Source organism: Meriones unguiculatus, chromosome 4, assembly GCF_030254825.1.
Source record: "Meriones unguiculatus strain TT.TT164.6M chromosome 4, Bangor_MerUng_6.1, whole genome shotgun sequence".
NCBI lineage: Eukaryota > Metazoa > Chordata > Mammalia > Rodentia > Muridae > Meriones > Meriones unguiculatus.
The window spans coordinates 4,421,444-4,449,041 of NC_083352.1; the positions used below are offsets into that span (position 1 = coordinate 4,421,444).

Here is a 27,598-nt window from a genome sequence, read left to right on the forward strand (position 1 = left end):
GTTAATTTGAAAGTTATAACTCCTCTGAGTTCTAGGCCAGCCTGGTCTACAGAGTCGGGGCCACACAAAGAAATCCTGTTTAAAAAAAAAATTATTAATTCTACATGTTATACAAATTTTTTAGTTAAAAGTTCTTAGAATTTGTATATACTAAAGTCACACATCTCCAACCAATTTGTATCCCTGGAAACACTGACTGAAGTGTGTCCCCAGGCCCTGCCTCTGGAATGCTGCTCCAGCCTCTCTCCACCTGTCTGTGTGTCCTTATCAAGTGCGAGGAGGTTCTTCCTGTGTCAGTTTTCCACTGCTGAGTAACAGATGGCCACAGACAGAACCTCTTAAAACAGGCCACACCTACCAGAGCGTTTTGTATGGGAAGGTCAGGTGACTAAGCCACCGCTTCCTTTCTCCTAAGGCTGTAATCTGGTGTTGGCTGGGGCCACAGTACCCTTTGGAAGCCAAATACGTGAGCTCGGCTTCTGTTGGCAGAATTCAGTGCTTGGGGTGTGGAACAGAGGTCATCAAACTGCTGCCGACTTCCCTCTGGCTTCCCAGTTTGTGGGGGCTTCCTCAGATCTGTGAACCCCCTGGTGACAAATGTGGGCTTCTCAAAACTCTCAGGACGGCGAGGAACTCACAAAAGGTGGCCACTGCCAGCTCAGTTACAGAAAATGAAACCATTTGCACTAAGCACACTTACCTAGCACCTTCTGTCTGTGCTGTGGTCAGAGCAAAATCACACACCCCTTTCCCCAACACCTGCACACCCCAGAAGAGTATTTCCTAGAGCAGCACACACCAGAGGACAGGGGTTGGAGTCTGTCTGCCTCATTTCCCTTTTCTGAATGGGCTTTTGTTTCCCCTGTTGATTACCTCACTCAGGTTTGTGGGTGTTGCACAAGCCAGTATCTGGCTCCTTCAATGAAGACTAAAAATAGAGGCCATTGTATCGCAGCCAGTTCAATAGGCTGCTAGCTTCGTTTTAATGTCTTTTCTGCAATGTCTCGTTACCTACTCTTTATTGCCCAGAATCTGCTTCTTTGGCTCTGGATGCAAAAAATCTACTGAGAAAGTATGAGTGTAATGGAGGAGATTCGGTCACGGGGAGTTTGGGGTATATAAAAATGCACAGTTCTGTGCAAAAAGAACTTTCCAGAAAGCTTCCTAAGGTTTCCCTCTGTGGCTCTTTCTGTGGGGCAAAGGATGGCAGCTGCCGAGAGTCCAATGTGCTTTTCAATATAACTAGGCAGTATGTACCAGACACAACATGACAACACATTTTTTAAATTCAAGGATTGCCTCTCTCAGCTGATTCTGTTTCTAAACAGCTTTGCCATGTCAACATTCATCAGAGCCCAAGGAGCACACTTTTCAGTGGTGAGCAAACATAATTGCTCAGGTGGATCAGGTGCCAAGGCACAGGCTGCGCACCGAAGCCAACAGCGCGTGAGTTGCTGTTATCCATGCTTTTTCGCTGTCTTGGCTTCTCCACTTTCCCCTGAGCATTGACAATTATCAACCATTAGAACTCGTATGCAGCCGCTGTGTTAAAATCCAGCTCATACCATCCAACTGCCTCATACTTTGCAAATATTCCCTCAACTAGTTTGCTTCATGATTATTCCAAGATGTGTCCCTTCCGGTCCGATCTGCACAGCCTGGAACAAAGTGGCCCATTTGGCTTCCTCTAGTCTTTCTTTTGGCTCACAGACTCACAGCACAACATAAAACCGGCTCCGCATTTGGAAGAGAGAAATTGTGCCGCCAGCTTCTGCTAATAATCCTATCGCTCTTTGCCACTGACTGCTAATTTTCCTCCAGACAGAACCAGGGAAGTGCAGAGATGCTCAATAATTTTATAAACATTTTTCAAAGCTAGGACTCCCCCTCTCTGTCTTTTTAATAACAAAATTAAGCTTTTGGGAAGAAAGCTGGTTTTGATCCAGACGCTGATATTAAAATGATTTGCCTGGAAAAGTCAATATGTTTTCGTACATTGTCATGCTGGACACCATGGCCAGGTTCCTGGTGGAGGAAGACTGCCTCCCTTCCATCTCACCGGGCTCTCATCGCTCCTCGCTTCCCTGGTGTCTGTTTCAACTGCTTCAGAATGTTCTAGTTTTGTTTCTTGTCCTGTGACAAAATACTCTGACCAAACATAGTTTCAGGGAGAAAGGGCTTATTTTGGCTCACTGTTCCAGATTAGAGTCCATTATGTAGCTTGAAGTCAACACAGGAGCTTCTTTGGGGACCAGAGTGACTGCTGTGCTCACTGAGCTTATGAGCTCATGACTTTCTCTTTGGAGGGCTGAAGGGTCATGGGAACCCAGTGTCTTGCCCAGTCTCCTGCCTCCCACCTCAGTCTCTCTCACACACGCTGCTCCGCTCTCCTCTGTCCATGGCACGGGCTTCTCTCCTCATGCCAGTGTCTTTTTCTGGGACCAGGGGTAGCTCTTTGAGGTCCACCCTCAAAACAAGTGGGAAGTCAGTCTCTGACACAATTAGTCCTGTGAACTGCTTTCCTTCAGTCTGCATCCGGAGCCAACACTCTTCCTAGTAGGTAGAACGACAGATTAGAACCTTCACCATTTGTCTCTGTGTGTGCTGGGAGGACCAGTCTATCCTGCATCCTACTAAGTGCAGGATCTTTGCCGTGGTTACACATGACCCGATCCGCAGAACAGGTCTCCAGAGAAACCACTCTGAACCTGCCTCACAGGCTGCGCCCAGGTTATCACCTATGTGCATCATCTATTAAAAGCACGTTTTGAGAAATCGCTATAATCCTATTTAATAATCACCCTGTAGAAAATGTTCTTTTTAATAAAAGAAGCGAGCACTTACTTTCTCACGTGCTATTTTCTTGTTTTAAATGCTCTCCATGCTACTGTGCACAGCAGCTTTGCCGAGCTACTCGCGCCTCAGCTCCAGACTTTGTTCTAGCTTGGCCGTGTTCCACAGTCACAAACAAATTTTCTGACTTAATAATGTGTTTCCGTACCTTCTTCTCACACCCTGTTTCCCTGCAGCTCTTTTCTGAGTTGTTGGTTTCTGTGTGAATCTGCTTTGTTTCACTTCCTGTTTGATGCTGGAGACAGCCAACAGTGCTCGTCAGGACTGAAGCCTCCTTTTAAAAACAATTCTCTTCTCTTGAGCTCCTTGACAACCTAAATTTTAGGTGCAGCTAAATATTTATATAAAATCCACTATTTATTGGCATAAACATGAATTTCAGGGAGCGGTGTTTGAAAAGAGTCCATAATACCTGAGAAGACTCTCTGAGCTTTTGGGTAGGTAGAAGGACAGTTTGCAAAGCAGTTCTTCAAGACTCAAGATGCTCTTCACATGTTTGTTAAGACACCTGGACATGAACTCCATTGCAGAACAGGCCAGTTCAGGGAACTCTGGGTCTACAGCAGGTTTCATAACCATTGGTAGAGAACAACACCCTAAAGTGCTGAGTCAGCACAACCAAGTCCCTGGTTCTCTACCGTCTGTATCACTCCTCCACCTAAAGGAATATAAAATATAAACAAAGCAAAGCTAGGCAAGTTTCAGACATTTCAAGAACATTTCCCGCCTCTCCCTGTATCATTCGCATTGCTTTATTAACCCAGCCATAGCTACGGACTGTGTGGTTTTAATTGTCTTAGCTCTAGGTGCATTGTGAGAGAAGAAGGAATTCATACTTTAGTCCTTAAACACATTCAAATTAAATGCCTTCGAAACAACTCCATATAAATGTTCACCAATAAACAATGCCATGTTGTCAGTGCTGATATTGTGCTATCCATATTAATACGTGAAGATAGACAGAGTGTGCATAGCCTTTCTAAAGGGTTTCTTGCAAACATAAACCAGGAAGAGGCTTTAGGAGAAGCAGCGAGTCTTCCCTTCCACAAGTGCAGGTTCATGTTGTAGCAAGGTCTAGGCTGTAGACCTCAGTCCATGACATGCTTGGTTCTCAGGGAGTTTGGTAGTCTGCAGACACATTTTATGATGTGTGACATCTTGTAGGTGAGTTCTGTGGCGTCTTGAGGTGGGACAGTGGTGAACAGCCTGTGGTCCACAGGAGATCACCCCTCAAAGGATGGCTCAGTCTGGAATGTCAGCAGTGCCGAGGGTGGGAAACATTGAATAAAGACTTTGTTCAAGGAGAGGAACTAGAGAAAGATGTTTTCTCTTGCACAAGATGAGACACTGTGAGGCTTGGGGATGTGAAAAATCCCCAGGGAGGGTCTCTAATCCCAAGCTAGGTCTCTTGATTGGTAATCAGAACTCTAAGTATCTAGAAAGAATTCACATTAGGTTCAGCTGAGGCACAGAGGAAAGTAAGTTTTCTCAAAAGTGAGTTCATGACCATGCGATGGCCTGAACAATGGGCTAAGAGTCCAGAGGGACCTCCAGGCAAGTGAGATCAGTGAGGGCCAGTTGCTACTGCTGACAGAGCCAATGACAGACAGACACACCTGGGAAGAGGGAATGTTGACTGAGGAATTGCCTCCATCAGATTAACCCATGAGCATATCTGTGAGGCATTCTCTTGATTGGTAATTAATTGGTGGGGGAGGTCCTAGTCCCCTGGGCTACCCCTCAGCAGGCATCTTAGGTTCTATAAGGAAGCTAGTTGAGCAGAAGCAGGAAGCAAGACAGGAGTGTTCTTTCCTGGTTCCTCCCTCCAGTTTCTTGCCATGAATTCCTGCCTTGGATGTAACCAATAAGCAAAATGAAACCTTTCCTCCCCAAGTTGGTTTTGGTCAGAGTTTTATCCCAGCAACTGAAAGCAAACAGGAACAATTATAATTCTTCCTGACAGTGAGCAGCTGTATTGTGAACCAGTCATGTCAGTACTGAGCTGCGCTGCCAACTTGTAGATACTCACTCTGTTCATTTGATTGTAAAATGTTTCTCTATCATTTGGTTTTTTTTTGAGACAGGGTTTCTCTGTGTAGCCTTGGCTGTCCTGGACTTGCTTTGTTGACCAGGCTGGCCTTGAACTCACAAAGATCTGCCTTCTTCTGCCTCCCTGAGTGCTGGGATTACGGGTGTACACCACTGCATTGGCTCAAGTTTTTGTATTTTGTTTTACATGTATGGGTATTTTGGCTGCATGTGTCTATGTGTCTGTGCACCTTTTGCCTGTCTGGTGCCTGTGGAGGCAGAAGCCAGCACCCGATCCCCTAGAACTAGAGTTATCATTAATCATGTGCTACCATGTGGGCACTAAAAGTTGAAGCTGGGGCCTCTGGAAGAACAGCCAGTGCTCCTAACTGCTGAGCCATCTCCAGCTCCTCCCCCTTTGTATTTAAAAAGAGGCTTTGTTGAGCTCAAGTAGTCTCAGACACCAAGCAGATGATGCTCGAATTTGCATAGAATAACCAGAAGGAAAGTGATGCAAATCCGGTTCTTTTATTAAAAACTAACTCCACATGCTTGGTGTTCTTTTTTTTTTTTTCAATGCAGTTTATTCAGGAACCTTGAACAATCATCTGACCCTGGGGAAAGCCAGCCCACAGCTTAAATAGCCTCTGGGTAGCCAACCCAGGCGTGCCACGTGGGCGCTTGGTGTTCTTTTTAGCGGCGGTCAACATTGAACAGGGCGGAAAATGACACTATCCCCACAGCATAACTGTAGTCTCCCAAAGGCATGCTGCAGTCCAGACTCCCACAATTTGGAAACCAAGCTTCTGCAGCAGGACTGCACTTAGGAGGGGGCCACTGGAGCAGTCCCCATCTGAACCAGTGATGAAGGAAAGTGCAAAGTTCTGTTACTTGAAGACTCAGTCTTGCTGTGTGATGTTTTGTTGAAAGCTGGGCATGTGTTGTTTAGCCCAGGTTGGCTTTTGAGAGGGCACATGATGTTTTGCTGTGACCCCTCACGTGCGAGGGGTGTGACTTTGGCCAGCTGAGAACATGTGTGGGTGGACTTTGAGGAGAGGACATTTACAGAGGCTCACACACAGGAGACATGGCTTTTTGGACCAATATCACTGCCCTGATCTTTGTGTTTCGACACTTGGCTTCACCGAGAGAAACATTTCAGGGAGCTTCTTGGGGCAATCCAACACTCTTTTGGCTTTTGCTGCTTCGTTTTGGCCTTTGGACTGGACTGCTGGTATCCTGAAGCCTGAGTCTGATAAACTCCTAATGACCTATCAATCCTGATCAGCAGGAAGTAGATAAAAGAGAATTACAGCCCTTTCTCCTACTAATCTCTTACTTTAGGTTGTGGGGGCTTGGAAGGGAGGTAAAGGTGCTTAAGAACCCTAAACAAAGCAGGTTTGGTGAAAAATCTAAGCCTACAGGGGAGAGTGTCACAGAGAGGACCAAGTGTGAAGACAGATGTAGAGAGGCTGCCAGAGATGCTGCCAGGAGCTCAGGAACCCTGAGGCCCTCTGGACCAGCCAGTCAGCCCATGGCATCATCATCTTTTACAGCTTCATCTTGGGATCCTAGCTTCTATGGGTTTGACTATCTTTCAGACTGTAGTTTGAATTGCTCTGCTTCAGCAGTCATCGAAAGGGGCTAAGATTGATTAATGTGAGAATATTTGGGGAGGGGGCTTGGAAAGGCATTTTTATTCATGTAAAAATAGAAAAAGTCAGGATTGTAGAACTGAAAAGTAGTAGGAAGGATAGAAGGACCTGGAGGTGCCAGGAGCACCACAAGAAGAAGAACAGAGCCAACTTACCAGGGCTGAGAGGGGCTTGTGGAGACCAAAGAAGCAGCAACCAAGGACCGTGCATAGACTGGACCTAGGCCCCCTACAAAGATGTAGCAGATGGGCAGATCAGGCTTCCCCTTCCTTGTAAGGGGAGCTTGGGCTTTCTCTGACATGGACTCTGTTGCCTGCTTTCTGATCATTCCCCACTGGGGGGTGCCTCGCCAGACCACAGGGGAAGAGGACCCATTCAGGCCTAATTTGACTTAATGAGCTGAAGTGGGCTCCCCTTCTCTGGGGAATAGGGAAGGGGGAGGAGGAAGGAGGGAGGGGAAAGGAGGAAGAGGAAAGGATGGCAAGACTAGGAGTAGGGGAAGGAAGGGGCTATGATCCTGGATGTAAAGTAAATAAATAAACAAATTAATTAATTAAAAATTTTTTTTCTTCTCGTGAGAATGGCTTAGCTGTAGTTATGAGGACCCACAGCACCATCTCCTGGACAGCTGTCTTAATTGCTTCATTTGCTGAAATGGTCCTGTAATGCTTATGAGAATAAAAGAAAGAAAAAAAAAAAAAAAGAAGAACTATAAAGTACCTACTAATTTCCAGGCATATTTAGGTTTCTTAGGAAGAGAGCTTTGTGTGAAAGCAGCCACAGGACAAAAATGTAAGAGAGAGAAGGAGAAAGAATGAAGAACCCACAAACACAGCAGCTAGTTATTTAAGAAGTTGTTATCTTTAAAGCAGATGCAAAATTCATTCTGTGCTTATTTCAAAAGTATCAAACTGGTAAGCCCTTTCTCAGCCAAGTATTTATTTATATGATCTAATTTCAATTGTTTTGGGCTAAATTACACTTATATCTTTGGCATCCATATTTTTGAAAACTTATAAATCAATATATATTACTTATATAGACACAGAAATTGTGTTCTGTGTTGAATCTAAAGAAATACCATAAATACCACAAATATTGATAACCAGTCAGCCTTACACTGAGAGCTTTCACAATTACACAAGAGGAAAAAAAAAACCTGTGCACATATGTAACTCCTCTTGATACATTCCTAAGACAACTTTATGTATTAAATGCAAAAATGCATAGCTAGCCCCTTGCAGCTCTTCACACATGTTCATGACTAGTTTCCACGGTCCTGTTTGTGTTACTGGGTCTTTGTGGGATCCCACATGAGTAAATATTGAGCCATTTTGAGTTCTCCAGCTGTTAGTCGTTGAGATGAGGGAAAGAAGGGTGTTTGGGGATGACTGTTACTTTACTTTGATTATTTTTATAATTAGTGCTTGGAATCAAGCCAGACCAGGAGAGCCCTGGTCCCTCTGAACCATATCCTCAGCCCCACTTGGAGCCTGGCAGAAGAGGGAAATAGTGTTAGTATGGCTAAGATTCTTCTATTTATACTCCAAGTTCTCTTTCTCTTTCTTTTCTTTTTTTTATTTCTATCTGAAGCACACAAGATCCTATAGAGATGTAACTAATTCATATACTCACTGATTGTGTGAATAAGACATCAGACTTTAAGGAAAAGATCTATATAAACAAATACAAAGTAATCGGAGTCCTGGGAAGTCATTGATACCCACCTGTCTGACTCTACAGAGGAGAAGAAGCAGGGGGGGATAACAGCAGCTCTAACTGTCCATCAAGGAAGCCAGTAAAATCCATGCTGGGCAGACACGGCCTCTACTGTGCCTAGGGCTCTGCCTGTCCCTGTTCTGAAGTATGGTGCCTGTTTGGGCTCCTTGTACTTGCCCTTGCCTGAAAAGAGAACATTGAGACTAGGGCTGCAGCAGGAAGCTGGAGCAAGAGCAGAGGCTGGAAGACCTGGGATTTCTTCCTGGATCATTCTGCAAAGTACTGACTAGCTTGAGTGATCCACACCAGAAAATAATGTGTTCAGCTCTCAGCAACTGTGTATGTTAGCATCAGCTAACCGGTGTTTATTCTGAGGTCCTGTGGGTTGTGGACAAAATAGGAGACTGACGTCTGACAAGAGAAGGCATGCCTACAGCACTCCATGGTGAGGGCATTTACACTCTGGTTTATTGTTTTGATTTGTTGAGGTGACCATGAGTAGCCAGTATTTACAATAAGCAGCTGAATGTAAGGGAGAGGTTAGGACCTGAGGGACAATGGAAGCTGCTGCTATGGACAAGACTCTTGAAGTCATGGGACTCAGAGGGCTAACTGAAGAGTGAGTGTAGCATGGAGATCCAACCTTGGGCTATGTGGACACACGGAGATCAAGAGTGCAGAAGAAGTCTGGAGCATGCCTAGGGGAATGGCAGAGAGCTAGGGAGCAAACTGGAGCATCTCGCATCTTGCTAGCTTTTTGGGAAGAGGCTCTGGTTGGCTGAGGCAACCGTTGTGACTTGTTCACCATTGGACTGTCTTAGTTTCTGAATGTTTACCTGAGGAAATTTGAATTGTTCTGTGTGTGTGTGTGTGTGTGTGTGTGTGTGTGTGAGTTCCACCTCTGAGCTCCACCCAGCTGTGTTTTTGCTGTTTCTTGCATTTCTGCTATGTCAGTACTGGCACACCTCCCCTTTTATTTACCCAGGACCTTTCATTCACCCAAGACAGCCTTCATTTCACTCAAATTTTAAAAGAAATTTGTGAAATACATACCTTTGGCTGTTTTCACACATCCTCCAGATGTTTTGATATATTGTTTTCAACAGTAGTATTTGAGGGAGAAAGAAAAGAAAATATTCAGATATTCTCTCTCTCATGCTCTGTGTGTGAGGGGGTCAGTGGGTAGGTGTGTGGGTGTTCATGCGTTTTCAGGTATGAAGCTGACAACTCATTCATTTATAGTCGAGATTAAGGGTTTCATGAGATCACCTTTTACAAGCGAGGATGAACTTTTCTGATATTCTTGCTGCCTGTATATAACCTCTGGCTAATGATGGAGAAAAACAGACATATCCAACCCAGGGCACGTACTCTAAGAAATAACTCCCCAATAGCTTCTGCAAGGGCTGCTGTTGTGGAAGCACAGGGTGTGATGGGGAACATTCTAGACATGATGAAGGGACATGGGCATTCAGGGCTCCATGCAATCCTGGTTTAGAGTGGCTTGTTCCAGTGGTGTCTGGGGGACGTGGAGAGGACTGAGATGGCAGTTACCCTCAGCATTCACGTCCCAGGTTTGAATATTGCACTGTAGGTTTGAGGAAGCAAGGCTTATCCCTCTAAAAGACATACATGCAGTGCATGGTTCAGGGATGACCAGACTTCAAGTTAGTAACTTAACATCAAATGTTTGGGAACATCTTTTGTGTTACCCGAACAATGAAGGCACACCACAAGGGAACAAAAAGCAAATTAACTCTGGAATGTAACCTTTCACTGAAGGTCTGTGTGCTCCTCTCTGCCTCCATACTTGCCACCATCAGCATCTCCACCATTAGCGAAGGCTACATCTCACCCTAGTCTGCATATCACCCTAGTGATGGGTGCAGAGAATACTGGTTAGATTGTTAAAATGACCTCTCAGTGACCTCTGATCCCTAAATAGATTAGGTATTAAGCAGAGAGGAGGGGAGGGGAGTGGTGACCAAGGAAGGAAATCTATCTTGAACAGCCCTGAGTGACTCTCAGTCAGTCCTCAGAGTCCCATAGCCAGTCAGAGCAAGATCACCCTTCTATCCCTAGCTGATTAAAAACCAGTAACTGTAGGGAAGGGAGAGGAAATGCCATGTGCTTTATGTCATATGCAACAATGTACACACACACACACACACACACACACATACATTGTGACATGAGGACAGTGGGGGACTATTGGGGTAGAGGAATTGGAAAGGGCACCAATGGGCAACGAATAAAAACGATACGTAGCGATTCATTTGTATGAAAATGCCAACTTGCGTTAAACAATAAACCCGTAACCATGAAACCACGTAGTTGGGCATGACCTCCTTAGTCCCCACCGGCCTTGCCACAGATAACATCTTTGCTGAGTACATGGTGACAGAAGGTGCCTCGGTCCATTTTCCTGGAATTTGAGTTCACATTCATTGAAAATACTGACTTTCCGGGAAGCTCCACACAGCTGGCTCCCTCACGGGCATGGGAGACTGGGCCCTTCCGCGTTTGCATCTTGTGTTTCCATTGGTCTCCTGACCCCTGGTCCAGATTCTGTCCCCCGCACCCCCTCCTGCCTGTAGGCTTAATACATTTGCCCACCACGGCAGCACAGGGCGAACTTGGCCTCTGGTCCTTCGTTCTCTAAGCATCTTCTGCCTCCCCCTTGCGTGTTTCCTCAGCAGCTTGAGCTCTGAACATCTCTGGGGTTACAAATGGGGTCCAGACTGTAAACCCAGAACATTTGTGATAGAAAACGATGCCAATGCTACCAGGGATTTGGCAAATTCTGGGGTTAATCTGACTCCCCATCACCAAGCAAATCTCAAGGCTCAAAGCTTTTGAACAGGAAAACGGCTTTCAAGGCTGTACCAGGGCAAAATTATGGACTGTTAGCCCATGAAAGCCAGTCCCCAGAATTGCTCTGCCCACTGCCTCCAGGCTGCAGGCCCTGTCCTCCTGACACCTGTCACTGCTGCCCCCTTGTGGCTTACGCCAAATGAAGTCCCTGGCTTCTTTGTAGCTCTCCTGATCTGATCTGAACCATTCTGTAAATCTGACGTTACAGGCTGGAATGTTCTCTAGAATAAAAATACATGTTTTAGTAGCTGTAATTCTAAATTAAAAGGCTGAAATTAGGCAAGAGTTCACCCCACATTTGTTATATTTAGAAGTGCCACACGACAGATTTGGGTAAATTCTGTGTATTTTTACTAGTGAACTACAAGACCTGCTTTTCTTTTAATATTTGAGAACAATTTTAGCTCTTTTCCCCTAGTAGGAAAACCAGACCTGCACTGGTCATTTTTTTTATCCAGTACATTGAGGAGTGTTTCCTGTTTATTGCTTGTCTGTTCTAATTACACTCTTCCCTGTTTCTCTGTTTTGCAGTGGAGACAAGGAGGTGTTTGCACTCCTTTGGGGCAGTTAAGGGGTAGCCGTGTAAATAGGTGGTAACTGGCATAGCAGGGCACCATTTAGTTACTGGCATGGCTGGAACCTGCGGCTGGTTCAAGTGATTAATTATTCAATGCAGGGGATACCAAACTACATTTCCACTAACCAATCTTATCACATTATGTGACATTAAATCACCGTTAGCAAACTGCAGAGACTCTTCTGTGTGCCCTGCAGTGGAGACTTCTAATAAGCGGGGCTATGCAAATGTCAGTCTGGGAACTGAGTTTTAACCTTTCTACGGATATTTTTAATGACAAACATTTTTTATTCTTTATTTATTACAGTTTATTCACTTTGTATCCCCCCTGTAGCTCCCTCACTCCTCTCCTCCCAATCCCAACCTTCCTCCCTTTTCCCCACCTGTGCCCCTTCCCCAGTGCACTGATAAGGGAGGTCCTCCTCCCCTTCCTTCTGACCCTAGCCTATTAGGTCTCATCAGGAGTGGTTGCATTGTCTTCCTCTGTGGCCTGGTAAGGCTGCTCCCCCTCAGGAGGAGGTGATCAAAGAGCAGGGCAATCAGTTCATGTCAGAGGCAGTCCCTCTTCCCATTTCTATGGAACCCACTTGGACACTGAGCTGCCATGGGCTACATCTGTGCAGGGGTTCCAGGCCATCTCCATGAGTGGTCCTTGGCTGGAGTATCAGTCTCAGAAAAGACCCCTGTGCCCAGATTTTTTGGTTGTGTTGAGCTCCCATCCTCTCCAGGTCTTATCTCCCACTTCTTTCATAAGATTCCCTGCACTCTGCCCAAAGTTTGGCTATGAGTCTCAGCATCTGCCTCAATACCCTGCAGGGTAGAACCCTTCCGGACAAATAGAGTTCCATCAGCTCACAGTTCCTAACTTATTTCTCATCTGCATTCAGGTCCAACAAATTTCCTCTAATGCCAACAATGTAGTGAGTGTTTCCTAGAGGGTTTTTGTTTTGAGACAGAATCACCCATGTCATAGGCAGGCCTCCTCCTCATGTGGAGCTGAGGGTGAAGACTGACAGGGGCCTCGTGGGGAGTGGCAGCTGGAGATGAAAATGAGGTGTGACTTGCTGGCAGAACCCTGGGATTATGAGAAGTGTGGTCGCATTCATTCTCTCTTTGAGATTGTGATGAGTCAGTGAGCACACATGCTTGCCAAGACACATGCACAGAAATCCCCACAGACCTCTCTGGGGAAGACCGGGTCCAGATCCCCCCAGGTGCCCGCCCCTGCTGTTAGCACTCCTACACAGACACGCAGGGCTGCACCAGTCCCTGTTCCTAGGACTCAGGGCACTGGGCGGTGGCTCGTTACCCCACCTTTTCTGTCTTTGCACATGACTACAATTCCTGCCTATCTTTTGTTTGCCAAAGTCCTTGTTAGTTATAAGGTAAAAAGTCATGTTGTCTGTGAAATTTGACCCTTGCTACTCACAGTCAAATGCTTCCACAAACATGGTCCACTTACCCTGTCCACAATAAAAAAAACAAAAACAAAAACAAAACAAAACAAAACTTCATTAATTGAATGTCCTGACAGACACAGAACACCAAACACATATTTCGTATTTGTTTCTCTGAAGCCTAGGATGGCTCTGGGTAAGAAGGAAGGTCATTCCCACTTTCTCTATGACAGGGCACAACAGTGCTCATCTCCCTTGGTTTGTTTGGCTGCAGCCTTCGGAGCCGCTGTCTGAGACACTCAGCTTTAGCAAGGACCACCGCTTCTGCCCATGACCTTCAGACCCATTTTCCCAGAAATGCCAGCAGGCAGCATCTTTGTGACAAGCCCAGATATCATGTATAACCATTTCCACTCAAAATCACAAAAATGAATTGATACTCAAACTTGAGAAAAGCAGAGGGGTGAAACAGAAGACAAACTGGCCAAGTTCGTCCCTGAAGGAGGAGAGTGAGTTCACCTGTGCATAGGAGCTCAGTCGTGTGCTGATTTCAGACCCTAAGTGCAGACACAGGTTTCAGCTGCGTTCTGTAACTACACAAGCATAAGACTTCCACCGGAGTTTATCTTCAATGGAGAAGTGCTTGGTGTATTTTTCTTAGCTTTATATCTCTTAATTTATCGCTGCACTTCAAAAATAGCAGCATCACAGTCTGGTTTGCAAAGATTTTAGATAAATATAAACCCAAGCGGGATTACTGGGAGTGCTAAGACTTTCCAGAGAAGGGCTTATACGTGGGATAATCCTGCACAGCGCTACAAACACAAATGTTCAAGAATCACTTAACAATATATGTTAAGACCGGATCCCCGTGAAGACTCAGCTTCAGTTTTAGTTGAAACATCATTCATTTTGCTAGCTCAAAGTTGTGAAGTAAAAGTTTTATATTTACTACAGTATGTGAAAATCCAAATTGCTAACTCAGAACACAGCCAATTACTGTCTGTATCTTTAACTGCTTCTCATGAGACTATTGCGTCAGTCTTTCTCACAGTCACTGATACTTTCCATAAGTTCTTTTGGTTAGAAAGGCTATTTATTATTAGTTATTGAAAATTACCAAGTCTTGATTTATCCCCTGAACTTTCCCCAATTTAATATTTAATATATTTAATAGCACTTAATGCAGTTTCCTGGTGGAGTCTTGTCATCCTTTTTCTGGCTTTAATGAAGTCTAAACAGCTCATTAGCTGTGAGCCCATATCAAATGAAATTTTTCCTGAAGGAGAGGGGAGTAGGAAAAGGAGAGGGTAAGGGAGAGGGAGAACGAGAGAGAGAAAGGAGAGAGGGAGGGAGAGGGAAAGGAAGAGTGAGAGAGGGAGGAAGAGAATGTGTGAGGGAGGAAGAAAGATAGGGAGATAGAGAGGAAGAGGGAGAGAGAGAGGAAAAGGGAGAGAGGGGGAGGGGATGGGGAGGGCAGAAAGAGGAGAAGGGGAGGGGAGGAGACAGACAGAAGGGGAACAGGACAGAGGATGGGCATGGGACAGGGAGGGCTGGGTGACTGGGAGAGAGCAATGCCAAGGAGGAAGAAGAATAAACAATAAAGGATCAAACTGAATAACTATACTAATAATATAAGGGGATTTGTTTACCAGGTAGGGGGCTAAAAATGAATGAGGACATATTAACTGAAAAGTTTAATTAAACATAAAAACAAAAACGTATGAAAGTTGAAGAGAGGCCTGACAAGATGCCTTATTTGGTAAAAGCACCCACAGGCACGCCTGAAGACTTGCATTCTATTTGTGCAGCCAACGTGGGAGAAGGAAAGAACAAATCTTCCAGGTCGATCTCACACAGTGGCCTGCACACCTGCCTGCCCCTCCCACAGACATCCTCAGACGTAAACTAAATAGAAGCACAATAATAAAAAGTGTACAAACTGAAGAAACCAGAGAACTGCCTTCAAACACCACAAAAACTAACCAAAAGCTGAACTAATGTTTAAATGCTTGGGAGATAAGTGTTTAGACACTCGCCAACACTTTGCACACCTTTTGGATTAAAGGGGGAGAGAAGGGGGCAGCACAAGCATCGATTCCACTTTCTCTCAAGAAGAGAAGCCTTGGCCAGCTTAGGTAGGAGCCCAGGTTAGTTCACTCTACCATCACAGGATGGCACTGTGGTCTGTCCAAGACAGACGCTCAGCTTTAGAGCCAGATTTGCAACATTTTTCTCTTAGTCTCAGGCGTCTTCAGCTAGCTGTTCTAGGTCTTCTTCTTAAAATGACAAAGCGCACAGTCAGCACCTGTCATTCCTAAGCTGCCTTCCCTCAGTTCTCACACCATTCTGAATACAACCACGGAAAAGAAATAAAAACAATACACAAAGATGAGACGTTTTCAGATATGCGGTGGGAACACCTAGGCATCTAGACAGAGTTTTGAAACTGAATCAACAGCTAAACTAGACCTGAGGAGAACTGATACTTGCATGGATTGTTTTTCTATTATTATTATTATTATTTTTAATGGTCTGTCACTAGCTGGGCCAACAGCGGAAGAATGATGCCAGAAAAAGAAAATGCATTCAACCTTCAAAATTCTGATAGGCAAAGGGCCATGGCATATTAGCCTGGGGAGGGGGAAGCAACCTCTGTATCTCCGTAGTATTTGTATTTTAATGAGTTTTATTTTAAGTACATGGTTATTTTACCTGCATGTGTGTGCATCATTTGTGTGCAGTGCTGGAGGTGGACAGAAGAGGGCATTGGACGCCCTAGAACTGGAGTTACAGATAGCGGTGGGTCCCCATGCCTGTGCTGGAAATTGAACCTAGGTCCTCTGAAAGAGTAGGCAGAGCTCTTAATCACTGAGCCTTATGAGGATGATTTTAGAATCTGAAGTTTAGAAAATACAGCATCTGTCTTGCTGCTGGAAAAACACTTATTATTATTTGCTTTCTTCCATATTCTTTTTCATCTCTGAGGTCTGGTGAGTTAGTATCTTGTTCCTTGTGCATATTCCCTTGAAAGTTGTATTTAAATAAATTCAGCAAAAACAATTTAAAAGCAATGTATATTTGAAGTTGTACCTGGTTCAACTGTCTCACACCTCATCAATAAATCTAAGAAAAATGGAAAATAACTTGAGGTAGGATTGTTGAGAGGATTACCAGGACATGGAAATGAGAGACACCTGGAGGCAAATTGAGGGGCGGAAACAAGAACTGAAGCAGCAACCGGGCCGGCCTTCCACTTAGCCGCTACGCACAGAGCTTTAATGCACTGTAAATTTTATTCCTACTACATCATACGTTTAGTTTTGAAATGCCCCAAGAAGGGTGGACATGGCTGAAATTCACATCAGATGAAATCTACCAGTCCTCTAGCTAGATGCTGGAACCTTAAAGCCACCATTGGCAGTGCGTGGGAGAGTCAGGGTGAAGTCACAGGAGAAAGTCTGCCTCACGGTTCACAACCTCTGCGTCAAGCAAACTGTACATTTGAAGTTGGAGTCAGAAAATGGAGTGGGCAAAACATCAATGCAAGTGTACTAAAATGTTCAATGACTGTATTAAATGGGAAGAGAGAAGAATTAGAGAAATAAGAAAATGTAATCAATACCCCTGCTTAATCCAGCCACACACACTTTACAAGAGATTAGTTAGTGTCCTATTTTTCACATCATGCTCCGTTCTATGGGAATTACAATACAAATTAAAGACAAAAGAGCTATCAGTTCACTTTAGGCACACATTCAGACAGAAAAAACTGATAGCTCTGTGCTGGTTGTTGTAAAAAAATTCAAAGGCATCAAGGTAGACATCTTAAAGAAATTTTCCTTTAGGCTGTATTCTTATTTTTCTCTACTGTTGTATGTCAGTATCTATGTATCTGTCTATTGTTCTATCTACTTACTTATTTATTTATTCAGATAGGTTTTCGTTATGTTCCCCAGGCTCGTCTGGGGTTCTGGGTTCGAGTGTTTCCCCCAGCTCTGTGTGGGCTGTACCACCCCTCAAGCTTACTTGTATTGGGGGACAGGTCCACATTTCCATTTCTAGGGACCTCAGCGTGGATCATCCTCAACAGCTTTGAGAAAATCTAATGAGACTAAGCAATTCACATTAAAAGTTATCAGAGCTCATTTTAACTCTGTAACATAAAATCTTTCAAACCATCCTGAATATATAGCGATGATCATTGTATTAAAGACACTAGTTACTGGGAAGTATGGGTAATATAGAGATAAACTACTGCAATTTGGAACCAGAAAGGCCACCTGGCTCAACCAATGAACGAGAATTGATAACTCACCAAGGCTATTAGGGACTTACAGTTTGTAGGGTCTCTCATATTCATTTTTTTAGAACCCTCCCCCCTAATTCAGGAAGTATTTTCACCTTTGAGGTTTCCAGCTATGGTCAAATGAGCAACCCCTGTTCCACACCAGAAGAGCCATGTGCACCCCCACCCTGGCTTTGGCCTGACATCCTGGGTCTCTTCCTCCGGTGCCACCACCCTTCGGAGCAAGGCATTACAGCAGGGTCCTCCTGGAGACGTGTCTGTGGCACCCAGAGCAAAAGACAACAGAGGACACAGGAGAGCGGCAGTACGTCAGCCTCCAGATGTTGACTTTTGAAGCAGTTAAAAATATTTTAGAATGCAGAGAGATCAAGTCAGTCCATGAAAGATTTAAGCACCTGTCTGAGTCAGGAGCTAGCTTAGGCAGCTTGGAAGATTCCGAGTACCTTTGCCCGCCCGCCTGTGTGACCAGAGACAGAATAGTAAGGGCTGTTATTTCAGCTCTCATTGGAATGTCTTGTGTGACAGCCTGGAAGGGCCTCAGGAAAAAAGGACATATTTTATATTTTGATCCTTGCCTTGAGCTGTAGTCCAAGGCGTTGAGGAGTATTTATTCGTTTTATTATCAAAAGGGCACTTTCCAGTAATGTTTGATAACTGACTGTGTCAGCATTGTGGAGAGATCCCTTTTAATGCTGCTCAGGTTTGTTTGTTTGTTTTTTTTCTTTTTCTTTCCCTTTGCTCCGTGTCCAGTCTGGTAACCCAGCACAGTCCAATACCTACACGCCGTATTCAGTTTGTTCTAAACATCATTAAAGCATGGAAGATGGAAGAGATTTTGGTTATTTCAAAACTATTTGCCTTAACTAATGGAGACAGTTTGAGAGGCTGATATGAAAAACAGACTCTCAAACTGTCTCCATTAGTTTCAAACAAGCCCTCTGCACAAATGTTTGCACACCAATAGAAATAATACTATTCATGTGTTGTTGTGGATGGAATAATTGTGCAGTTAAGGTTTCATTTCTGATGTTTATACATATATTATATATATTTATGTCTCTGTTAGGCTATGCCATAGTATATACAATCTATTCCTTTTACACACACACACACACGTGCGCGCGCGCACGCACACACACACACACACACACACACACACACACACACGTGAAATCAAATACAACGCTTCAGCTCCAGGAAAAACAAGAAACACCTTTCATTTCTGTGTGAATTCAATGCTGCCAAAGACTGCAGCTCACTTAGTTACCTAAAGGCCCAGGAATATTAATGTTTGAATGTTTCTCAGGTATCAAATATCATCTGATAAGCTGTGCCTTTTGCACATGGCTCTGACGTCTAATTACAGCTTTCATTTATTACCCCCCCACAGAAATTTATTATTCATTCACTTTACAGCCAATTTCCTTCCATCCTTCCTTCTTCCTATTCTGTCTTTTCTTTCTGTCTTCTATTATTTAAGAGGGTAGGGACCAGTGCATAAAAAGTATGAATTCATTAGTGAGGGACCACCGTTTTTGGTAGTGATGTCACACAAAAGGGCAACTTTTCCATAGTATATTGTGGTGGGGGGAACAATTCTGCCTTTGTAATGAATGAAAATCCATATAATGAATTGCCAAAGTGCAAATGGCTGAGTGAACAAGCCCTAAGAGGCGACCTGATGGTCTGCTTGCAGGGATCAATGTGGTTCCCAAACAGAAATTCCCTACTGCTGAAAAAGAGCAACAGTGAACTCACATACATTTGTTTTATATATCTATGAAACAGGCATTATTATTTTTTTTTATTTCAACATGCCTGCAAGGGTAATTGCTTTCCTACCATAGTTCAATGTCCAGCGTGCAGGGGACACCGCTGTAAGGCAAACAGAATGAGGTGACAGCTCCAGAAGCAAGGCTGGAATCTGCTGTGCCAGAATTAACGCATGCTCTGGTTAAACACGCGTGGTGTGTGCTGGGAAACCTGCTAGGAACGGCTGCACTGTGGCCTGTCCCTGCCTGTTTAAAATCACCTTCTCCTGGGATCTGCCTTCTGCTTTTCTTTGTTTCCGGTGGAACTGTGCAGAGGGGACACCCACTGTAATGATAACCCAGAGTTGTCGGAGAAAACAGACCAACTGTTTACTGCAAGGAGTAACCCCCTGGGAATTACAGATCCCCAAGTGCTCCAGGCACTGAAAGGAAAGGGCTGTTCCCCCTCCAGCCCCATTTTCACTGAAGTCACGGTTCTATATTCACACTTAGCAGTTTATGATTTCAGCTAACATGTCAAGTTGTCTGTTGTGGGGCTCAGCTCCCCGGGGAAAGTAATGTAACTTTTCTCCCCCTGTTTTCCGTTTTCATTCTCTAAACCAAAGCAAATCTGTCTCTTACATTTGTGGAGAAAGCATCTTTAGTGAGCTGAGAGGATACTAGCAGGAAATGAAAACCTGTCCCTCGCCCCTCTGTTTCCAGGGCTGTAGTGTTTAATTATCGTAAGGCTGTTCTACATTCGGAAAGAGCATCAACTTCCTTTCATTCCAGCAAAGGAGGTGGCCTTTTTCTTGCAGTGTTTTCTTCAAGAATGGAATGGTTAGAGCACAAACAGAAGGAGCTTGAGGATGTTGCAGAGCTCAGCTGTGGCTTCTCCACTGAAAGGCAGGCTCCCAGCACAGTCACTTACTTAGGCTGTTTGAGGACAGCTCTCTGGGTAAGCCTGCAGCCACCCCCTTTCCCTCAAGAAGACACCAAGAAGACACTAATCTCGGCAAGTGTGTGCCCGCCCGTCAATAGTGCAATTGGCATGTGCCTCCCCAAAGCCGCCCTTTCCACCTCGTGCACCCCCAAAGAACACCAAGTTTTCACAAATTAAAATGTGGTTCTGTGTGTGTGTGCCCACGTACCTGTAACCTCTGTATTCAAGGGACAAAACATTGTTTTTTTAAAGAAAAGGAAAAAGAAACTGGAGAGTTTTGTATTTTTTTTTTCTTTTTGTATTTATGCAGACCATTTCAGGGTTTTCAGTCTCAACAAAACACTAGTAAAACAAAGAATCTAGTAAAATATTTGTGCATGTACTGCTAAACAATTCTAGCAATTTTATTAAGCAATACCTTTATTATTTTTTAATATTCTTAACAGACTGGAACAAAACACTTTTTTAAAACAAATGTGCATACTGTAGGCGTGTCGCAGGGTCAAGCGCGATGCGGAGGAACCGGTCCGAACGAAACAAACGCCTGGACTTTCACAGCTATAAAGTTAACAACTAAATTTTGTTCACTAAGAGGACCTTGTCTATGGATTTCCTTCAGCTCTCAGCCACACAGCAAACTCATCCAAAGCGCACTTCTCAAGTGTAGTTAGAGAAGAGGAAGGAATGTGAAGTGTGTTCTTAAAATTATTCCTTTTGTTTGTTTGTTTTGTAAAAACAGCCCTTATTAACTCTCCTTTCCACTGGTCCTACTGTAAACCCATAAAAGCCTTTTTCAAAAAAGCAAATTCATATACACTCAGCAGGTGAAATGCTCCCACAAAGGAAAAAAATACAAACAGTGATTAGACTTCTTTTTCTCAGCGCGCCTAGAGCTTGCTGGAGTGAGGACGCTTCACACTGCAGTAAAAATGGCTGATCTGTTGACTGGCTTAAAATGAGATTTTCCTCTGTGATGATGCAGAGCTGTATACCTTTTATACCTGGAGGAATCTGGGGCCCTACGCTGGGGCGTTACTGGGATTAAATGGTACATGGTCTGTATACTAGACCCCTCCCACCACGATCAGGGAGGAACACAAGTCTGGATTTGCGCTCTCGGAGTCTGCTCCCATCGCTCGGAGGCAAGCGCCTGGTGCTCAGGAGGGCCAGCTTGCGGGCACCCCGCGGGCCGTGGGCCGCGGCCCCTCCTGTCTGCTTGGCCAGTAAGGAGAACTGGGGATGGGCGCTGGAGCGACTAGGTTCACGGGAGCGTGCTTCACTCTGACATTGTGATTTTGTGAACTGCCTGACTCAGTGTTGGATCATTCGGAGGAACCGCTAGGCCCTGGCTCCCTCGGCTTTAGCAGGACACACACCCACCATGCGAGACACAGACAGAAGCAAGCGGATGTTGTCTGCTTGGGGACATAAGAAGGCGAGGGCCAGTAGGGCCTGCAGGGCGTGGCGCCCAAAGGTTCGAAGGAGGCTTAGGGATTTTTATTTTATTTTTAATTTTTTTTTTGTTATTTTCTTTTTTTGTCTTTTTTTTGTTGTTTTTTTATTTTTTTGATAGCGGTCATTCATCTATCAGAAACTGACAGGACGGAGACAGAAGTATCTGATGGACTCACGATGACTAGAAATAGATAGATAGATAGATAGATAGATAGATAGATAGATAGATAGATAGATAGATAGATAGACACTGAGAGACTTAGTTCACCCTCAAAGAAACCCTGCACCAACAAGTGCAGAAAAACACAATCAAGTAAAGGAAACGGAGGGAATGAACCCAGACCGAACCGAAAGCAAAGAAACCCTCCGAACGTTAAAACACAGTGTATAAAATGGTATGAGGAACTGAGTGGCCTGCAGCCTCTTCCTCCCTAAAAGGCTGAGGCTGTGTCCCATCGTTACCCACAGGCCCTTGCGGGACATCTGGGGGTAAAGCACTCGGGTGGATTCAGTTCCCGGGCAGCGGCCGGTGAGCCCCCCGCGGGGGGACACCGCCCTGCACGCATGCGTGCAGCTGCCCGGCCCCTCTGCGCGCGCTCTGGCGCGCTCAGTTCTCCCGGGTGGAGCGGCCCTCGAGGGAGCCGAGGCCGCCCAGGCCCAGCCCCGGGGAACTCTGCATCGCGGAGGCCGTGAGCACTGCGTGGAGGAGGATGAGGACGAGCACACACAGTCTCAGCCGGCCGGGGTACAGTCTTGTGGCCGAGGACGCGGTGAGAACCGGCTTGGAGCAGGAGGCAATGCCGTCCACGGTCCCTCGGGATGCGGAGGGCTCCTCGGCCCTGACGTCACAGCATTCGGGTTCATCATTGGTCATGAAGGTTTCGTACAGCCCTGGGGGAAGAAGAGAGGGAAGGTTAGAGGCCACGGGTGCTGAACCAGGGCTTGCAGGGGCAGCCTCATCCCAGCGGTCCTCCAGGATTGTCCTGCCAACAGCCCACGCTCCCCAGCTGTGCCCACATGTGCTTTGGGGTTCCCGCGTGGGGGTGGGGCATGGCCTCGACTGGCAGTCATAGCGTCCTGTTCCGATGAGCATGGACACAGCTGGGCCACCATTCGCCCTTAGCGGGAACGCAGTCCTTAACCCCAGCACTAACATCAACGAGCCGAGCGCAAGGGACACCGGGTCAGCTGTCAAGCCCTGGAGCTCTGTTGGCCCAGTTCCCTCCAGGAACCTCGTCCTGGCCGTGACCCTGCGGTGACCCCGGGAGCTGAGGCTTCAAAGAGTGTGGGCCCTCGCACTCAGAAGCTCGCCCACCCTGCCACTTCGCCGCTCTCTCTCTCTTCCTCCCTCTCCTCTCCTCTTCTCTTCTAGCTCAGGCCTACTTCTTTGTCCGGAAGCACACATTGTTTGTCTTTTTAAGCTGATGAGTGAGGAGTTTTGAAAATCTTAGAGGGAAAAAGAGAGGAGCTGCAAGAATGAAGTGACGTTTTTTCTTTTCATGTAAAATGCTTGGCTTGGTGACCGACAGAAATACGCTGATAATTTCGGCTACTGTTAATCATAGTTACTAGCCTCATGAAATCCGAACACCTCTCCTGCCTCTCACAACTCGGTGCCCCAAGGCTCTGGCTCTTCGGAGCACCCGGGTGGCCAAGCTGCTCTTTCTTCCTTTGGTTTCCTCCGTGCCTGCCCTCATCTCACCTCGGGATGAGAGGAAGCTCGCGTGGGAGCACACACAACCGGCGGGTTACTCTTCAACACAGCTTTTTTTCCCCTTTCAATCACAGCCGCCCATTTTTGTATCAGTTTCTGCACCCAACCATTGACTTGAAAGCAGGAACTGAACATTTTCACCATTACGTTTCCAACATATGTAAGAATACCTAGGCAAAGTATACAGTTAACGAGACGCATCGCATAAGCAACTAAACACATCTATTAATTTAGCTAGGAAGAAGCTTTTCGATAGCTTATGCTTCAATATGCTTGTGATTGCTACAATAGTCATTTCTTTTTAGGCATTCAAAGGTAAACTTCACCTTCGCCTAGGAAGAATATGGAAAAAAACTGAATTAATGAGATCTGTAGCTTCTACATTTTTATTGTATATTTTCTTTCATATACCTCAGTGACAGACCAGTCATTTATTGAAATATATGTACGATATTCTACAATGAAAAGCTGTGATAGAGAGCAATACGAATAAGACCCCAAAGATCATTTTATCAGAATTTAAAAACTCTAAGAATTGAAATATTTTTTAACAAGGTCATGAAAGTAAGAGGTTCTTCCCATTAGAAAAAGTTCTCAGAAGCTGGGTTCTGATTTAAACTAAAACTGTTAGAGACAGAATTAGTGTGGGCCAACTAATTGGGACTGCCACAGCTCCTGCATTCTCCTTTTCCCTGTACATCTTAAGAGAGTTTTCACTGGGAGCCGTGTACACATTCCAAAGTTCAAATCATTCCTCAGGACATTTGAGAAAGGGAGGAAAAGAAAATTTCTGAAGCATAAATTCCAAGTGCTTCCTTCTAAGAGCAGCATTGGGACCTTTTTGAGCCCAAGCTTGTGAAGCAGTGGACCCCAAGCCTTTGCTCCTATGGCTCTCTGCTTTCCCTAGGGCCAGTATTTCTCCGTGTCCCACCAGCTGAGCTCCAGAAAGGGCTTCACCTGCAGCACGCACACGCCATCTTGTTTATAAGACCAACTGTTTTAGAGTCATTCGGGAGTGATAATGCTTGCCTTTTTTGCCAGGCTTATTTTATTTACAGGGTTATGTCTGTGTCTATTCACAAGCTGTAACAGCGGGGTTTCCTTAATTTCTCACTATTTATGTGTACATGTATTCAAACATTTATCACACATTCCCTATTGACTCCTCAGTCAGATACTTGCCCTGTTCTGTTTCCATTGCGAATTCAGTGGACTAAGAAATACAGGCCACTCTGACTGACAGAGAACTTTGTTTTCCAAATACTCTCAGGAACAGGGGTGTTCTGGGTGCTAGGATGCATGCTCAGCATGTGTGAGTTTGAGCCCCAATTACTGTCCCCCAAAGAGCACAAGTGTTATTATGTGGTCGCTTTAGATATTATCTTAGCTCAAGAAGGCCAGGTATCTGGATGAACTCTTTATGTGTGGGAAGCTGTTTGGAGTAAGTCCTCTTTCATCTGTGATATTTTCCATTTGATATTTGCATCAAGGAAGAAAGTCCATTTTTTTTTGAATAGTTAAAGACTTTAAAATATTTGTTGAAAGTTCTGATTGTGAAAGCTTAGAAAATAGTACCAAAAAAGAAACAATGTGAAGGCAACCACATCTGTCTCCATTGTCATTGTCCTCATTGTCACATCACTGTCACCATCATGACATCTTTATTGTCACATCATCATCATGACATCTCATCACCATCATTATCATCTTCACCATCATTGTCATCATTATCATGATGACATCTTCATTATCACCATCATCATTATCATCACTATCATTATCACCTTCATCATTGTCACCATCATCACTGTCACATCATCATCATGACATCTCATCATCATCATTATCATCACCATCATTATCACTTTCACCATCATTGTCATCATCATCATCACTGTCAAATCATCATCATGACATATCATCATCATCCTTGTCATCATCCTTGTCATCATCATCATATCATCATCATCATGACATCTCATCATTATCAACATGACATCTTCATTATCACTATCATCATTGTCATATCATCATCATGACATCATCATCATTGTCATCATCTTCTTCACAATCATGTCATCATTATTGTTATCACTGTCTTTCTCATAAAGGGGGAAAACACTACTGGAAAATTTACGATGTTTTTAATGAAGGTAGACACACATACAGAATGAACATAATTTGTAGGTTTCATATACAAAACATTTAAATGAGATTATCTTTTACATTTTCATTCTACAATTATTTGCTAGAATTTGATTTATATTTTGCATGTACTACAAGTAGGAGCACACAGACTATGTCTGATCTATGTAGTCTTAGGAGCATCAAGTGTTGTACTCATTTTTAAACTCATTTTACTTGGGGTATTTAAGCTGCTGCCTCCCTCCCACCAACCCTTTAGCTCTAGGTAACAGAGAGAAGGTTACTGGGGAGAAGGGTGGGGAGAACCCTTTACTTCTTCTGGTTGTTTAGGGTCAATGGGTTCTTTTGGGGCTATAACAGTCTCTGTCAACGGTGAACGCAGCAAGTGTTCTCCTCCAAGCCACTGCTTTGAAAAGTTTCTCTTCGTTTGTCTCCTCCAAGCCTCCACACTATCAGTCTCTGGTTTCTCCAAACTGCAACACCTGCTGTTTATATCCCTCAGAGTCCTAGACCACTCTTCTTGCTTCCTGAGGCAGGCCATCACCAGCCGGCAAAGAACACGCCCCGAAGGAGGCAATTATCAGCTGAGGACAAATTGAAGCCCAAACTAAAATTCCGCACTTGGGAATAAGACAAAAGTATATTTACATAACATAACTGAGTTTTTAAGGAAACCAAAGCTTCCATTATATTCAAGTTTCAAGCATTTATGCTAAAACAGAAGTGGATGTCTGCAGGGAGACAGCTGTTGCACAGGTGTGCTCACAGAAGGTGGGACCATCACAGCGGGAAGCCAAGCTCCATCCCAGCCCAGGCAGGTGGGCTCACGAGCCCCATGCCCTCTAAGGAGCCATTAGCAACTGATAGCTGCTGGGTCAGGGGTGCAGCCTCTTAGAGACTACTCATGTGCCAGGGGATGGTCCCTGAACCTTCAGTCTACAGGCAGCATCTGCAGGACTCTGGGTGTGTACAAAAGCAGCGCTGGAAGTTGAAAGTGCAGAGGAAAATGGCTCAGGGATAAAGGGAAAACAAGAGCAGAGGTAGTTGGGGTGGATTTAATCAAAATATTACATTCAAGCAGGAAATTCTTAAATAGTAAAACATTTTAAAAAGAAAAATAAAACGGCTAATATGGTAGAATTTCTAAACTTCATGAATATATTTTCTTAAAGGTAGTTGAATGTTCCTATTTTATTTTCTGATTATTAATGTGTCATGTTTAAAATGGCTCATGTTGTAGAAAACTTTGCATTCATAGAGTTCAAGCTCTTAATTTATCCACATTGCCCTATTGTCGTTAATGTATTTCTGTTCTTCTCTCTTGTCTCTGTGAGACTTGACACGTTACGTTAATTGTTATTGGGTTATTAGAGATTTACTCTTGCCACTGTCATGTGTTATTCCTTCCGCTAATGCGTTTACTGTATTTGTGTTGTTGCATATAGCTTAGAAAATACTTTTTTCATTTGCTTTAAGTTTTATTTCTATTAAGGTCAGTGGCTTTTCCTTATAAAGCAGTTCTCCATGTGTTTGGCATATGTCTTTCACTTAATATGTTTAAGTGTTAGCATTTTATAGTCAAGATTAGCATCTGTTTCGGTAAATTTTTGTCTAGTCAGAAAACTACCAGCTGAAGGATGTGTAACATGGATGCTTTTAATTATTTTCTCTGTATATTTTAGGCAAATGCACTTAGAAAATTATAACATGTTGGTTATATTTTTATTTTCCTGCTGTGTCAACAGGTACAGAAATGGATCATTCATGCTTCTCAGGACATTTACTATTAATCAAGAAGGGTGGTACTATGACATTTTAATTATAAGTAACTTTTGCTGAAGTTTTTGTCTTAGGAGTCCTGCTTTGGTTTTGAGCAGGATATTTCTTCTGTAACATTTCATATACGCTTTTGTGTCTTGCTTTAATGTTCTATGCCCTCCCTATATTTTTCCGTTTCACATGACTGAAGAACTTTCTTCTCTCTACACTTATTGTCTGATCTGTAGAGCTTTGCTCTGTTCTTACCATGGAAGGTGATTTCTAAGCATTTCAATATTTTACTCATCATTCTCTATTTTCATCCCCATATTTTTAAAATTTTAGAAATTCACACTCTTACTATTTTATGAGACCTTATCTTTAATAGGTGAATTAAAGAGAACAACAGTCAATGAGTGA

At 44.2% G+C, this 27,598-nt stretch overlaps 1 protein-coding gene across 1 annotated transcript in view; it reads right to left on the minus strand.

Moving 5' to 3' along the window:
- Positions 1-21,127: 21,127 nt before the first annotated feature.
- The window catches only part of Nalf1 (NALCN channel auxiliary factor 1), a 490,344-nt gene continuing 483,873 nt past the window's right edge, over positions 21,128-27,598 (minus strand). Inside the window, exon 3 of the mRNA XM_060381360.1 lies at positions 21,128-22,452. Coding sequence (XP_060237343.1) covers positions 22,169-22,452 — 284 coding nt within the window. The 3' untranslated portion in view covers positions 21,128-22,168. The remainder of the gene's footprint in view (positions 22,453-27,598) is intronic.